This window comes from Pogona vitticeps, chromosome 1, assembly GCF_051106095.1.
Source record: "Pogona vitticeps strain Pit_001003342236 chromosome 1, PviZW2.1, whole genome shotgun sequence".
Taxonomy (NCBI): domain Eukaryota; kingdom Metazoa; phylum Chordata; class Lepidosauria; order Squamata; family Agamidae; genus Pogona; species Pogona vitticeps.
Genome location: NC_135783.1, coordinates 348,881,475 through 348,897,660, shown reverse-complemented (window position 1 = coordinate 348,897,660; position 16,186 = coordinate 348,881,475). Strand labels below are relative to the sequence as shown.

The 16,186-nt window shown below is 46.6% G+C and overlaps 1 protein-coding gene across 1 annotated transcript; it reads right to left on the bottom strand.

Moving 5' to 3' along the window:
* Positions 1-5,794: 5,794 nt before the first annotated feature.
* GPR135 (G protein-coupled receptor 135) lies at positions 5,795-9,474 on the bottom strand. The gene has a single exon (XM_072986826.2). The coding sequence runs from the start codon at positions 9,335-9,337 to the stop codon at positions 8,009-8,011; it is 1,329 nt and encodes a 442-aa protein (XP_072842927.2). The 5' UTR covers positions 9,338-9,474; the 3' UTR covers positions 5,795-8,008.
* Between the last annotated feature and the right edge of the window lie 6,712 nt (positions 9,475-16,186).

Genomic DNA, 16,186 nt, shown 5'->3' with positions numbered 1-16,186 from the left:
ATTTGTTTTGAAAGTTTCTGTTTTATATCTTACTTTTGATTGGCCAAGGGACGTGGTGGCGCTGCGGGCTAAACCGCAGAAGCCTGTGCTGCAGGGTCAGAAGACCAAGAAGTCATAAGATCGAATCCACGCGACGGAGTGAGCTCCCGTCGCTTTGTCCCAGCTCCCGCCAACCTAGCGGTTCGAAAGCATGCAAATGCAAGTAGATAAATAGGGACCACTTCGGTGGGAAGGTAACAGCGTTCCATGTCTAAGTCGCACTGGCCATGTGACCACGGAAGATTGTCTTCGGACAAAACGCTGGCTCTACGGCTTGGAAACGGGGATGAGCACCGCCTCCTAGAGTCGAACACGACTGGACAAAAATTGTCAAGGGGAACCTTTAACCTTTACCTTTTTTGATTGGCCAAGGATTAAGGGTGGTCCGGGGATTCTCAATATATATATACCTAATGAGAGATTGAGGAGCGGCCCCTCTGCTCCCAGATGGCACACAGAGATTTCCACTGGGGCGGTTAAATGCCTGCATTGCCAGAAGAGGAGACACTGTTTGCATGGAATTTTAGCCATCCCCATTAGAGATGGGTATGAACCTTGGTTTGGAGGTTGTGCCAGTTCATATGCACGACACACCACAGGTGCCACACATTCCTTTTGCACACCTGTCTAGCAACCTCCCATGTTATGTCTTGTCAACAAGCACTGCAACGATCTATGGATTTTGCTGGGTGAGGCTGCTCTCCTTCCAGGGCAAATAGATCAGACCTGTAATTAAAAGAACCAAGACCCAAAGCTGGAGAACAGCCTTTGTTTCCACACTGTAGTATAGGGCATATTGCTTTCTCAGCACTCAGGCATACACAGGTAAAGCAGGAGTTTGCAGGATAGATCTTGTACCGCTCCTGATGCAAACAGGGTGGAGAAGGATGTAAAACATTGTGTCATTTTTTTGTTGTTGTGTTTCTTGAACCAGAAATAGTGATACCCTGTAATTAGAGCTGGAAGTGTGTTAAAAGTTGCACAGAATGGACTATTGAATCAGTTCTTCAATCCACAAAGCAAGCAGGCAAATCTGCATAATCTTGGAGGTGGGAAAAGCTTGATACTCAAAATGTTCCTATTCGATACAAATTTCCTTCCGGCAATCACAGATAGTCTCTGATGTCTCGTTTCTGGTCCTCGTATGTCACCAGCATGCTCATCCTTCAATACGAGGTTATGAGACTTTTTAAAATTACCACCCAGAGTATAATTTGACCAACTTAAGTCTGAAAAATGATTAATACAAATTTATTTTTCATAAGTTATTACAAATCTCTCTGTAACTAGTAACCAGTGTGGATGGGGTGGAAGCATCCATGGGGGATGTGAAGACATTCCAAGAGAATTGTGAGATTTTTCACAAATTTCCCCGGTAAATAAATAATATTTTGGGTTGGATGGTGGTAAAGGGGAGTTTTCTGAAAACCAAAGCTGTTTTCCCACTGCTCTATAGTCTGATGCAGATCAACAGCGCCACCTTGTGCATAAGTCCTTCAGGACAACCGCCAAAGAGGTCTTATCCCAGATGTTATTTCTAGTACATTTTCTCATTTCATCCCTTTCTCCTTGTATACCAGCTATTAAAAAATAGCAGGGATGAAGGATGGTGGCAGAACAGAGAATTAGCCTGAAAATAATGGGATAGCAATAATTAGTGAATATATAAAGAAAGCTACTTTTTTGAACTAAAGCTTGGCATGGCCATTGGCCACTCTACTGAACTTTCAAAAACACACTCACAATTATGTTCTAAGCAAAGTGCTGGGAGCAAACCCTTCTCTGCCTCATTCCAGGTGTGCTTGGTCACATGGCCAACTCAGCATTCTTTCTGCCAACCAGGAGTAGCTTTTTGTGGGCCAAGAATGGTTTCTCCCTGCCCACCCCTAACACGGATTCCCTATTTTTATTATTGATCGGGTGGTGGTGGCGATTTATGGTCGATCAAATCACTTCTCATTTATGACAGCCCATGAATTAGTGACCCCCCCAAAAGGCCCTGTCATTACCAGTTTTGTTCATATCCTACAAACTCAAGACTTTGGCTTCCTTCATTTACTCAATTCATCTCATATTCAGTCTTCCTCTTTTCCTGTTATCTTCAATTTTTCCTAGCATTATTGTCTCTTCCAGAGTCTTGTTTTCGCATGATGTGCTTGAAATACAAGAGCTTAAATTGAGTCATTTTTTAAATTGTAGAATGTACACTTGATTTGATCCAGCACCTACTTACTTGTTTTGTCTTGATCAACTAAATTGATCACATATGGAGGGGGATCCCTTAAAAGTCAGATTACTATTGCATTGTTTTTTTTAGTTGATTGTAATTCTTGGCATCTCCACTAAGTGTTAGGTGGGGTTTGAGGTTCTGCATTGCTGGGCTACAAGTCAGAGAGTCAGAATAAACCAGAGGTCCAGAGGTGTGTGTGGTCCAGGCACTACTCGTGGTTTGCTGTCTCTCTCCATTTAGGTGGCAGAACAATAAAGGGTCTCTGTCATTTGCTCTGATGTTTGTTTCCTAAAAACAGCAATCTTGAGCTTATCTTGCAATGAGCCAGATCATCCAGCAGGTTAACCACCTCTATAGGAACACAGAAAACTGAGCTACACTTGGATAGCTTCTTGGTTTTGTCTAGGCCAGTTTTGTCAACTCTCTTGCAGCATGGGCTCTGTAAAACTGCAAGCAAAATTATTCCCCATTAACCATAACTGGGGTAATCTCTGGCGCTGATTGATCTCCCACCTGACTGCTAACCAGACCTGACACTGCTTAGCTTGCAGAATCAGACAAGATCAACTGTATTCACAATTGTATGGTTTTCATAATGTACATGAACGTCTACGTTGGCTTGGGCACGTCATGAGAATGGCTGATGGTCGGATTCCAAAAGATCTCATGTATGGAGAATGAGTGCAGGGAAAGCGCCCCAGAGGGAGACCACAGCTGCGATACAAGGAGATCTACAAGTGGGATCTGAAGGCCTTAGGAATGGACCTCAACAGATGGAAACCCTGACATCTGAGCGTTCAGCCTGGAGGCAGGCGGTGCATCACAGCCTCTCCCAGTTTGAAGAGACCCTCGTCCAGCAGGCCAAGGCAACGAGGCAGTCACGAAACCAGCAAAATCAGAGGAGCTGGACAAGGGACAGATTGTAATTGCCTTCAGTGTGGAAGGGATGGTCACTCTCGAATTGGCCTTCTCAGCCACACTAGACGCTGTTTCAAGACCTCTATTCAGAGCACTTTACCATAGTCTCTCAAAACTGAAGGATGCCTACAACCATAATGTACACTAGTTTTAACAATATCAGAAGCCAGCTACCTGAACCTGCCGGGACTGGACTCGGGCCATTGAGCAAGGCTTGACTGCAGTACTGCAGTTTAACCACTGTGCTATGGGGCTCTTTTAACCTGGATAATCGTCTGCCTGGATGGATTAACAATATTTATTCTTCTTACATTTAAAACTCAGTTTCACCCTTGCAGTCTCAAATTCTTGAGAGTTGTGTGAGATACTGGACAGGGTGCTGTTACTATTATTTTTTTAATCTTTATCTAAAGCTGTAAACATGCAATACAAAAATAAGTTTCGCTGAGTTCTAGGGCTAGAATCCTTTTCTTTTTCTTTTTCGCAAGCCAGAACAGTTCCACTGGTAGAATAAGAACATAAGAAGAGCCCTGCTGGATCAGGCCAAGGGCCCATCTGGCCCACCTTCCTGTATCTCACCGTGGCCCCACTCGATGCCTCTGGGAGCCCACAAGACAAGGAGATCCCTGTCTCCTGATCCCCCTCCCCTGCATCTGGCCTTTGGAGGTCCCTTCCTTCTAAGCCTTGAGATTATACCATGGCTTGTCACCTGTGATGGACTTTTTCTCCAGGAATCTGGCCAATCTCCTTTTAAAGGCATCCAGATGCCATCACTGCATCCTGTGGCCAGGAGTTCCACAGGCTAATAATACACTGGGGAAAGAAATATTTTCTTTGGTCTGTCCTCACTCTCCCAACACTCAGTTGGAGTGGATGTCCCCTGGTTCTGGTATTGTGTGAGAGGGGAAAGAGCTTCCCTTTATCCATTCTGTCCATCCCCTGCATCATTTTAGACCTCTTAGTCATGTCCTCAGGCACCTTTTCTCTAGACTAAAGAGCCCCAAACACTGGAGCGTTTTCTCCTAAGGGAGGTGCCACAGCCCAGTCATCATTTGAGTCGCTCTCTTCTGCACTTTTTCCAGTTCTACAATGTCTTTTTTGAGGGTCTGCGACCAGAATCTAGGCTTGATCTCATTTGCTGTTACTTTTAAACTGAATTTCTGCTCGCACAAGGGATTCCTGGATTCCCTCTGTAGCCAAGGAGGAACCATGCATAGAGCTGATTGTTCTACATCACATTCCCGGCAATAATATACTACCGAATGGGCTTAATTCCAGGTAAGCATGTATTGGATATCAACCTTGTTTGACTGGCAGAATTAAAATGCTAAATGCTTAAGCTGCACCTTTTGATTTTGGTCATTAGTTTATTTGAAGTTGCTAAAGGCTTCATAGAATAAAGATGTTTACAATCAGCCCTCCTCTCTTTTTTCACTAGAAAATAATGTGCAGTTGGAAACTGCAAAATGTGCTGCTGGTGAAATAAAGAAAATATTATGTAGGCTATATATATATCTGTTTAAGAACTTAAAACAAGATGTAGTGTCATGGAATACAATTTTGAACTGGATACTTTGTGTCCAACTGCATAATTCTGCGAAAAAGAAAAACCTATTGAAGGAAGAAAGTACCAAAATATCTTTGTTAGAACCAGGAAAACTATTCCTTAAGTGTCTCATTTACCTTGAAAGCCCTATTAAGGTCGCTATAAATTGGTTCTGACTTGACGACACAGAACACACACAAGGAGACGTTTCTAATCTTTTGCAGGAAAAAAGCACTCTATTTGTTTATTCACAATATAAATAAGGTCACAGTAGCAAAACCCACAAATACATACATCTCCCTTATTTGTTTGTACTTGTTACAATTTCATACTGAAGGAATGGATGGTATTTCTCTTAAGGTATCTGGGGGGAAAGGGGTGGAAGGAATTATCCATATCCTTTGAGCTTCAGAACTGGCCAAACCTTGGGACCCACCCACCCCAGGCAATCCTGTCCCAATCTAATCCACTAAGAAATCCATTGTGCTGAGTCAGCTCCCTGTTAATTGCTGGCTGCTCCATTCTTGTGAGCAGAGGAGGTGGCTCTGTTGGACATCTGCACGGAGAAAGGACTCTCATTCTGAAGTATAATGTGCAGGCCGTCTCTGCGCACGCAGACGCTTGCACATGCATTTGAAGGCATGCCACGCTCCAAAGAGCTGAGAAGGAATATATCTATGAACAACAACGCTGCAACTCACAAAGGAAACGTTTGCAAAATAACAAGTTTATCACAGTGTGCTATGATGCTTCTGTTCTTTCAAGAGGCATAAGAGAGCTTTTTAAAGTCTGGGCAGCTGCATTTTGCTTTGTGGAGAGCACTTGCATTTCTCAACAGACAATCCACAGACAGGCAGCTCCTTACCAGCGCTAGGTGTGCATAATAAAAAGGCATTGATCCAAAAGCCACAGCTGCTTTAGAGAAGGGAGAAGGATGACACTCATTCTTATGTGCCTCTCCAAGGAGAGCAACACAATATGGATGATGAACACCCCCACGAGGCTGACAATTCTAGGATGCAGGCACATCGGCTTCGGGCCCAGGATTCATAATGCAGCAAGGGAAAAAAGGTCCGTAGAAGCCCGGGATCTCTGTAGCTCATTCAACAGATCATAAACTCTTTCTCCAGAGGATCAGTTTATAGTGCAATAAATGTGCCACTGTCACATTAAGAAAGTTCTTTCACAATCAATCTCTTAAGGCAAGGCTGTGGAGTGTGTCATCCTTCACATGTCACTGTTCAACTCCCACCAGCCTTGGTCAGCACACCCAGTAGTAAGAGATACTGAGAGTCAAAGCCAAACAACCATTGATTTTATTGGCCCATTATGAAACCACAGCTTTGGCTTCAGGATCTGCCTGACACGGGAAGGTGTCTCCACTCAACATCCAATATATCCCCCTTTACTATTTTACCTATTCAGGAGAGTGGTTTTACCTGCCATGAAACATTTTTTTCAGGGAGCAAAGGAAGGCGCCTATAGGAACCTATAAGTTGTCCTGAGTAGACATTGTCTAGAAGGGCGGAATAAAAATCTAATAAATAAATAAATAAATAAATAAATAAATAAATAAATAAATAAATCAATCAATCAATCAATCAATCAATCAATCAATCAATCTAGAGTTTAGTATTCTCAGTTCTGACTGGCAACAGCTGTCCTGAGTTTCGGCAGGATTCTTAGTCCTTCTTGGTTAAAGGCTGAACCTCGAATCTTTTGTAGGCAATGAACTATGATCACCACCCATGGTAAGGTATGATGCGGAAGCCCCTCTTCTGCCAACCCAGTTGCAGGCATCTAGCTCTGAACCCAACCATCACACACACAAATGAGAGCCTGCACAGGAGTGCCTTCAATGGGAAGGAACATATGCATCAGCTTCTACACATATACATCTCCCCATGTTACGGGCATGGAGAAGGACTGGGAAGGCTTTGTATATGACGGCCAAAATGCTACGGCCTAGTTACACCTAGGGAAGGCAAACAGCATAATATGCATCGTCCTCTTGCTGGCAATTTATGAGTCTGCTTGGATTTCTAAATTTACATCAACCAACCAGACTGGTACATATCTGAAAATCCAAGCAGCAACTCATTAATTAGCAGCAAGAAAATACTGCAAGTTACACCATTTGCCTTCTGCACATATAACTGCAACAGGATTGGGGCTTGTGTATCTAGAGTATCCCACACTTTGCCAATGCCATGCCCACGGCCACTCATTTGACATCACAGTCGGAAGAGGCCTGGAAGGAACTCTAGAGATAGGGATTCGAAATCCTATTTCCCCCTCCTGGTCAGATCTCTGCTTCTGACCTGGGCATAGAGTTTCCTAGTAGCTGGATTTCAGTCTACGGCTATGGAATTGTCCAAGGTGCAACGCCAATGTAGTCCAAGACTGCATCTTATAATAATCTTAGAACTACAGAGCTGAAAGGAACACTATGGGTTACTGAATTCAGTCCCTGTTAAGGAGGCACCATGAGGAACTGAACTACCACTCTCTGGCTCTGCAGCCAGACACTTAAACCACTGAGCTATCCAGCAATTATTTTACAACCTACTAATGCATGCTTACTTGGGAGTATGGCTCACCAAATACAGGATGACTTCAGAGAAGAGCCTGGAAATATTTGGGATTTGGTCTATAATTCCCAGATTGCCTTGGAGTAGTAAAATAGCAGGGAGGATGCTTGGAATAGTAAAATGAAATCTGCAGGAATGTCTCAAGCACTGACTGGGCATTGTCTGTGACGTCTCCACCAAAGAGCAAAGAAAGTCCCTCTCTTTCACACATGCACTCTATGCTGCTGCCCTGCAAATCTTCAAGAGCCAAAATGATCCTACAATGCCAACCTTTTTTCTTTCTTTTTTGTTAAGCAGAGACGAGAGACATGGGATTTTGGTAGAACCCTCACTGACTGCCTCATTTTATCCCTTCAGCCTGGTACTGTGCTCACTGCATTACTCGGTAGTTTCTGCATGCACCTTTTAAACCCCAGGTCTCAAAAGATCTAGGAAAGTAGCTGGATCAAAATTACTCAGCCATCAATAGCGGCAGCTACTCCACCTCACTTTAAAATCAACCCACCTTCAAAGACCTGAGACTCCGCTGACCCATTTCTTTCAGTGTGTCCATATTTGCCTGTGCACTAACAGAGATGTTTCGGAATTTGTTATAAATTCCTGCTGAGGAACAGTATTTGGGCTTCTGAGATTCCAATGGCCTTCCAATGCTGGCAATACTCCCCCACGCCACCTTTTTTTGTTTCAAAGGCTAGTATCGACCGTGTCCAGTTTGAGATGGGTGCCAACCTCAGAAAGTGTGTCAGGCTGGCCATCGCGGCAGAAAAGCAGAGCTGGATTCTTACAGGCCCACATGGCCACCTCGCCACCGCTGGCTGGGCTGGAGGAGGTGAGGGTACTTCTAGCCGTAACCCCACTGCCCGGCCCACGGCTGGCGTAGTGCTCGGCCCGACTCTTGGCCTGCAGGCGGCGGCGACCTTGGGCGGTGGCCAAATAGGCGGCCACGTTGTTCCTCGTCCTGTACCCACCTTCACGGTTGCGCCCCAGCAACATAGAGATGTTGGGGTTGCGAGCGGCGTAGATAAGAGGGTTGATGGCGCCGTTGGCCCAAGCCATCCAGCTGGCGACGGTGTCCGTGGCGGGTGAGAAGGAGAAGTGCCCGGTGGCGGCGGCCAGGCCCAAGACGCAATAGGGACCCCAGCAACAGATGATGGAGACGATCATGATGAGGACGGTGGTGGCGGTTCTCATCTCGCCATAGAAGCGCAGCAAGTGCCCGTAGGTGGTGAGGGGGCGCACCCTGCTCTCCGAGAGCCTCACCGCCCGGCAGATGTTGTAGTGGCAGAAGCACATGAGGGCAAACGGCAGCAGGTAGCACAGGACGATCAAGGTGGCGCCGTAAGGGGGCCCCAGGCGCGAGGAGCCCCACGGCAGGGCGTACATGCAGTGGTAGGCGGCCGGGGTGGCCGTGGGGGTGGCCGGGCCCGATCCCGGGGCCCGATCCTCCTCTTCTTGCTGCTCCTCCTTGTCCTCCTCCCTGGCCAGCAGGTACCAAGGCCCGGCCAAGCCCAGGGCGGCCAACCAGACGGCGGCCAGCAGCTGCCCGGCCCTCCGGCGCCCCATCTTGCGTCGGGGCTGTCGGACGATGGCACAGTAGCGGTCGAAAGAGAGCAAGGCCATGGTGAGGGTGGCGGCGATGCCCAAGCCGGCGTGGAGGGCGGCGCTGGCCAAGCACAGCCTGGGCCCGAAGAGCCAGGCGCCGTGGGGCCTCCCGCTCAGCAGGCTGAAGAAGGCCAAGGGCAGGCAGAGCAAAGCCCCCAGCAGCTCGGCCAGCGAGAGCGACAGCACGAAGGCGTTGGTCACCGTCCGAAGAGGCCGGTGCCGGGCGATCACCCCGACCACCGCCCCGTTGCCCAGGGCCGAGAGGGCGAAGATCAGCAGCAGCAGCAGCGCCTGAGAGGCCAGCGCCGCCCCGGACCAGGCCCCCCACCACGGCGGCGATGCCAAGGACGCCTCCCGGGCGCTCCCGTTGGCCGCCTCCGAGGCGTTGCTCAGCCCGGCCGCCCCTTCCATGGACGGCGGCGAGGCCGACGAGGAGGAGCCGCCGCCGCCGCCAGGGGGCGCCCTAAGAGGGAAGCCGCCCGCCGCCGCCCGCCAAGCAGGGCCGCCCCTCAGGCCCCCTGGGCTCCATGAGGGAAAACGGTGGGAGGTGGGGAGGAGGGCCGGGCCGCCCTAGGGCTGGACCCACACACCTCTGCTGGGCCGCGGCTCCCCTCTGGCTTTCCCCGCGCCGGAGCCCGAGGCCTGAGGGGCCTTCCGACGCCCGGCTGACGTCGCCGCCGCCGGTTGCCCTGGTAACCACGGCCTTCCCGCCCGACGATGGCGCACGTTCGGCCCTGGCACGGCGGCTGGGGAGAGGGGGAGCGCGGCGGGAGCGAGGAGACTTCCCGCCTTTCCCGCCGCCGAGCCGCTGACAAGAGGTGGCAACCAAAAAAATTCAACCCATGCAACCTTCCAGCTGCTGCACCGGTTCGATTTCTGCCTGCTATAAAAGCAGGGGCGAACGAAGGAGCAGGGGGAGCTACAGCAACCCCAGGAGCCACGCAGAACCACACCCCTCCTGCAAACGGGCTAGAAATAAAGCCGTAGCAGATTTCCTTGGAAGGATTTTGCAAGTCACGTTAGCTGTGACAGGAGGCAGCAGCATCCCTCAGCACAAAAAAAAGCAAAAAAGAGAAATATTCACCCTTGCGAAAGAGATTGGCAGAAGACATGTGTTTTGAGTATTCCAGGCATACCCACAAGTTTATTATTTATTGATTTATTCAAAATAGTTCTCTGCTGCCCTTCTAACAGAAACAGAAACAGAAACCTTTATTGGCATGCTGCATAAATAACATAATAACACAATAAAATACTGGGGAAAGATTCATTACAGGCAAGAGGAGGTGCCAGGAAATCGTAATTGGAGCCCCTCGTTTTGGGGAAGCATGTTGCGGCGTCTCTGAATAATGGCCTGGACGTATCTAGCAGTGGATAGAGTGACTTCCTTACTAAGGTCACATAGAAGGTATTGTATTTTCCTCAGGTCTGCCCATCCGGAATGAGAGAGGAGAAAAGCCGTCAGATGTGACAGACGGATGTCCTTGTACAGTGTACAATAAAATAGCATGTGTTGCAGGGATTCAGTCTTTCCCTGGCCACATGGGCAAACTCTCAGTTCTGTTGGTAGGCCCTTGTACCTACCCTGCGCTAGACTTGATGGTACTATGTTACATCTAGCGAGGGTGAATGCCCAGCGGTCTTGTGGCTGTTCTAGATGATGTAGGTAACTGGGTCTGCGTCCTAGGGTAAGGGGTAGCTGAAAGTGCAGCGGGGAGCAGACTTTCAGGGCCGCGCTAAACAGCGTTTGCCCTTCTATGTCCAAGACCCTGTTTTTGATGGTTTGGAAGACGCTGGGGGGGGGAATTGAACCCATTGAGTCTGGTGACAGCCCTAGGGTCTTAATTTTTTTGAGAAATAGGGCCAGGCCTTTGGGTAACAGACTGTCAGCAAGCAGAGCTTGGAGTAGGATGTCCTTGGAAGAAAAAAAGCAAATTTTGACCCAGTATTTTAAGAATCTAAGCCAGGCCCTAGTTTCAATTCTCTGTTGACCGCCTTCAAGACATAGGGCAGCATATGGAACGCAATGGGGGAGGCCTAGGATTTTGTATAGAAATACAGATTGGACTCTCTCCACGGAGCTGTGTAGTGAAGACATCCAGATGGGGACGCCGTATAAGAGCTGTGAGACTGTTTTCGCGTTGAAGATCTGCAGGGCTGCAGGGATGTAGCCGTGGCCCCAGGTGTGATGGAAGCGTAGGATGGCTTGTGCTGAGAGCTTGGCAGACTTAGTTGCTGCCCGTTGGTGAGTTGTCCAGGAGTGTCGGTAGTGGAAGAAGACACCCAGATACTTGAACTCTCTGACCTGCTGGATGGAATTCCCGTGGAAGGACCATGGGAAGGATTTCCAAGCTTTGCCGAAGACTATGATTTTGGTTTTCTCGAAGTTTAGTTGCAGGTTGTTATGTGATAGATAGTCAAGACAGCAGGTAATTAGCCGCTTTAGACCAACCCTTGTACGGGAAAGGAGGACCATGTCGTCCGCGTAGAGTAGGATTGGTATCTGTAAATGGCCTAATTTGGGACTGTGTCCGATGGTATTGCGTAGAAGTGGGGCGAGGTCATTAATAAATAAATTGAACAGGGTAGGAGCCAGGACGCAGCCTTGCTTCACTCCTCTGTTGGCGAGAATGGGATTGGAAAGAGCCCCCTTCGACGAAATTTTTATACGGCATGTGGAGCCTGCATGCAATCTTTGAATTAAGAATAGAAGTCTCCTATCGATGCCCAGCCTAGCCAGCTTTAGCCATAAGATGTCTCTGTTGATAGAATCGAAGGCCCCTTTTAGGTCTAAAAAGGCTGCATAGAGACGGGTGTTGGGTTGTGAGGCGTATTTAGAGATCATGTGAGATAAGATCAGGCAGTGATCTAGTGTGGACTTTCCCGCCTTGAAGCCCGCTTGTTCGGGTCCCAGGATGTCTTGATCTAGAAGCCAATCTTGGAGTTGGTGTAGTAGGTGACTGGCGTACATCTTCCCAATAATGTCGAGCAGGCTTATAGGTCTGTAGTTGGTTGGGGATTTCTTGTCGCCCTTCTTGTAAATCGGGATTACTATAGCCTGTGTCCATGTCCTAGGCATCAAACCGGATTCATTGACGGCCGTGAATAAAGCAGCGAGCACCGGCGCCCACCACTCTGTGTATGCCTGGAGCAGTTCTGAAGGGAGGGCGTCGGGGCCTGGGGCCTTTCCAGTTCTGAGTTGGCCTATGAGTTTTGTTATTTGGCTAGATGTGACTGGTGCCCAGTCTGGGAGATCGCAGGGTGGAGGCGAATCAGTTGGCACTGTGGGCTTGCAGCTGTCGTGAAAAGTGGCCAGAAAGTGATGTTCGCAGGTCTCGGCTGGTATATGAGGGAGGTCCTGTGCGGTCTTCTTAAAGATAAAGGAACCGGAAACCACATCCCAGAATTTTTTGTTGTTGCCTGAATTGATCGCCTCAGCTAGATAGGACCATCGGACCATTGCAGAGCGGAGCTGAAGTTTCTTTAGGGCTGACCTGAGGTGGGTTTTCAGCTCATAGTACTGGGAGGGGAGCTTAAGGGCCTTAGAGGATCTGTAGTTGTTGTAGATCCTCCTCATGTCCTGCTTCAGGGCGATGCAGTCCTTGTCTAATCTAGGATGTGTGGGCAGGGTCTGTCTTTTCTGAAGTTGTTGGGGGGGCCGCCCAAGGCTAGCTGCTATGAAGTCTATTAAGTTCTCGAATCCTTGGATGAGGTCTTCGGGCTTTGGTGAAGATAGCCAGTTGAGGGAGCCTTGCGGTGTCATCTCTAGATTGATTATTTTTTCAAAGTATTGTTTGGTTCTATAATTCCATTTGATTCTGGGCAGGGTCACTAAGGGCTCCTCAGGGGCCAGGTTGGTCAAGGGTGTCGAGTCTGTGTTGGGAGCAAGACTACAGCATAGGGGGAGATGATCACTGGCTAGAGGCTCACCCACCCGGAACTCAGTCACATGCGGGAGCAAGGAGATCGGGATCAGAATGTAATCTATTGTACTGGATCCGCGTGGGGCTGCCCTTCTACCACAAAGGGACCCAAGGTGGCTTAAAAAGCAATTAATGCAGTTGCTAAGAATGACCTGTCCTGCACTAATAATAGTTGCAGGTCACAGATTCCCTGAGAAGGTGGTCTGAGTTTACCACCAAAAATCTTTTGTACAAAAAAAAATCCTGCGCCTACATTGGAATCATTAGCGACCCTGAATCCGTGGGAACAGGACTTCCTTCGGAAACAAAGCATCCATCTGAAAACTGAACGTGGAAACCTGCTTAGCAATGACTTAAATTAATATATGTTACAATTCTAACTCTTGTGCCATTTTTGGAAACTGCAAACATTTTAGCACAGAGATGGTTCTGTATTACCTATGTTAGCAAAATTCCTCCACTTCCATCTAAAAGCGCACATCTCAGGAAAGAATTATGATGGGCATCACAGGGAGACCTGGTGACACAGCACTATCAGTCATAAGAGGATTTTGAGAAAAGGAGACGGTGTTCCCTGACAGTGTAGATTATATATCAGGGAACGGCACTTTAGGCATTCCCCTCATAAAAGTGTATTCCTCCAAATAATATTATGTACCTCCATTAGAAGCTGACACTTTTTCCTGTCAGCTTCTTCTAATGTTTTCAGGCATGAATCCTGGGCTAATCATAATCATGAGCTGTCAATTCTCACTTATGGCCACCCATTCCTGGGTTTTCTAGATTTTCCCATTCCCTTCTGAGATTGTGCAGCTTGCCCAAGGCTACGCAGGCTAGCTCTTCTGAGATGCACAGTGGGGAATTGAACTTCCAACCTCTGGCTCCACATTCAGATGCCGAATTCACTGGCACATAGAACAGCCTCAGAATTTTTATCAGCTGATACACAGCAGGAAGGAGATGTAGTCTGGAAGGCATTGTCACCCAGCTGAAATCCTGCATATTCATTATTTTGATATATTTTTTCTCCCCTTCCCACCGTTTCTTTCTTGTCCTCTTGTTACATATTACACTTCAGCCAGTCCCAGACACCCAGTTTGACATGGATCTAGTACTGAGGGATCAATTAGCTCTTCTCCCTCCAGAATCTAAACATTCCCTATTTATTTAAGGCAGCATTTTCAGGAAAGCCAGGTGCTAAATCCTGGTTCTTTCTTGAGCTCAGTTCAGTACATCTGAACCTTTTGCATCTCCTTGGAACACATTTGTACTATTTTCATGGATTGGCCTGAGGTAACTGAGTTTGTTTTAGGCACATTTTCCTCACACAATTTAGCTAGGAAAATGTATTTATGGCATTTGAAACATATCCGTATCTCTGCTTTATCCAATGGCTTGGATGTTATTTTGTATTTCATTGTTGCTGAAGAGAACTAAACTTTTTTTTTTTTGTTACATTGTCCTCCAGCCTTAATTTTAATACAAAATACACCTCAGAACAGGTGTTTCAAAACCCTCATCCTGACCATTCAGTGGGAACCTCTCTCCTATTTCTGTTGCCTCAGTAACATCTTTTAGGCTATTATCTCACTAACAATCAAATTTTAGTAGACAGCAAAGTCAATATTGGTTTGCAATCATTGTCTTTAAACTCCTTCACTTTCCATCTGGTTATTCCACAAATCTATTAGTTTTATACCCATTTATGGGTACATTTCCCATTTACAGAGCTGGCAAGCCCCAATTTTCTTTCTGAAATGCTTGGTCCTTCTTTTCAACCTGGAAAATCCAGGCTTTTAAAATTATTCATATGTAAAATAGGTTATTTTGAAAGAAGCCTTGGTAATACCTCAGGCAGGTAATACCTCAGGCAGTTCAGCTTTTATAATGCTAGGAAGAAACTTCATATACTGCGATTTAGGGATTTGAGCAGTCAAAATCTGGTAAGAACAGATCAGGATCTTCACCAAATATAAATGTATTTTTTAAGGGAGAAATCTTTCTCTTATTAAAAAGTTCATTCTCTGCTTTTTCTTCTTCCTTTTATTTTTAACTCTACTCTACTGAAATTCTTCCCCCCCCAATTCATTTTTGAGTCCTCAGTTTTTCTAGTTCCACCTCATGATCTCTTTCTCCCCATCTCTTTTCTAATATCATTTCTCCTGATTTACCTCTAAGAAAGATGTGCCTCGTGAAATCCTTCTTGCCAAGGATTTTTGGACTTAACATCGAAGAGTAACTTTCCTGACAAAATCCACTTCACCATGAACTTTTGGACTTTAATTTCTTCACAGTGGTGCAAGCCTAATGGTGGGGAGATTGCCAATATTAATGGAAAGAATATTAATATTCGTCTCCCTTGGGAGATGAATACAAATATTCCATGCCGAAGGATTTTTAATGGTCTATAAGGGTATTTATCACCTATGCTTGGATTTCTAATTCCAGTATCTTTATTTTGTTCTCATGATTTCTCATGGAGCAAGCCCTACAGAAGCCACTGTATGGACTAGTAATAAATACAGTGGTGCCTTGCTAGACAATGATAATCCATTCCACTGAAATCGCTGTTTAGCGAAATCATTGTCTAGTGAAAAGCATTTCCCTATTGGAATGCATTGAAATCTGTTTAATGCGTTCCAATGGGGAAGAATCATCATTGTCTAGCGAAGATCAGCCATAGGAAACCCGCTTTGCGAACCACCAATCAGCTGTTTAAATAGCTGTCTTGTGAAGCTTAGGTCCCGAAAACACCCATTTTGCGAGTGCAGAGGGTACTGTCAAAATCATTGTCTAGCAAAAATTGGTTTGCGAAGCAGGGACAAAACATTGTCCAGTGAAATTCCCCCATAGGAATCACTGTTTTGCGAATCGCTATAGCGATCGCAAAGTCAATGTCTAGCGAAAAAACTGTCATGTGGGGTTACTGTCTAGTGAGGCACCATTGTACTGTGAATAAAAGCACATTTGTTTGTGTTCCACAATATTAACTTAATTACCATCAGATATTACTCATATAATGCAATTGCATACAGGTCCACATATGTAGGGCTATATAAAGAAGGCTCAGTTCTTATAAGGAGTGTATAACACAGTCTGATCTTTTGCTTCTTATCTTGTGCACCAAACATAATCTGAGTCTTTGCTTCCTTGTTATACAAGTTTGGATAAACTCCCAGAAATTTGGATGACCTCCCAACCATTTCACTAGCTTGAGTCCCCGTTTTGTTGTCTTTATTCAGGGAGGGTGCGTGTTTCTTCTCACAAGAGAGTGTGTTTCTTTTTTGTAATAACTACAGCTTCAAAGCTATTAAATGGAAAGCTCAATCTAAACACG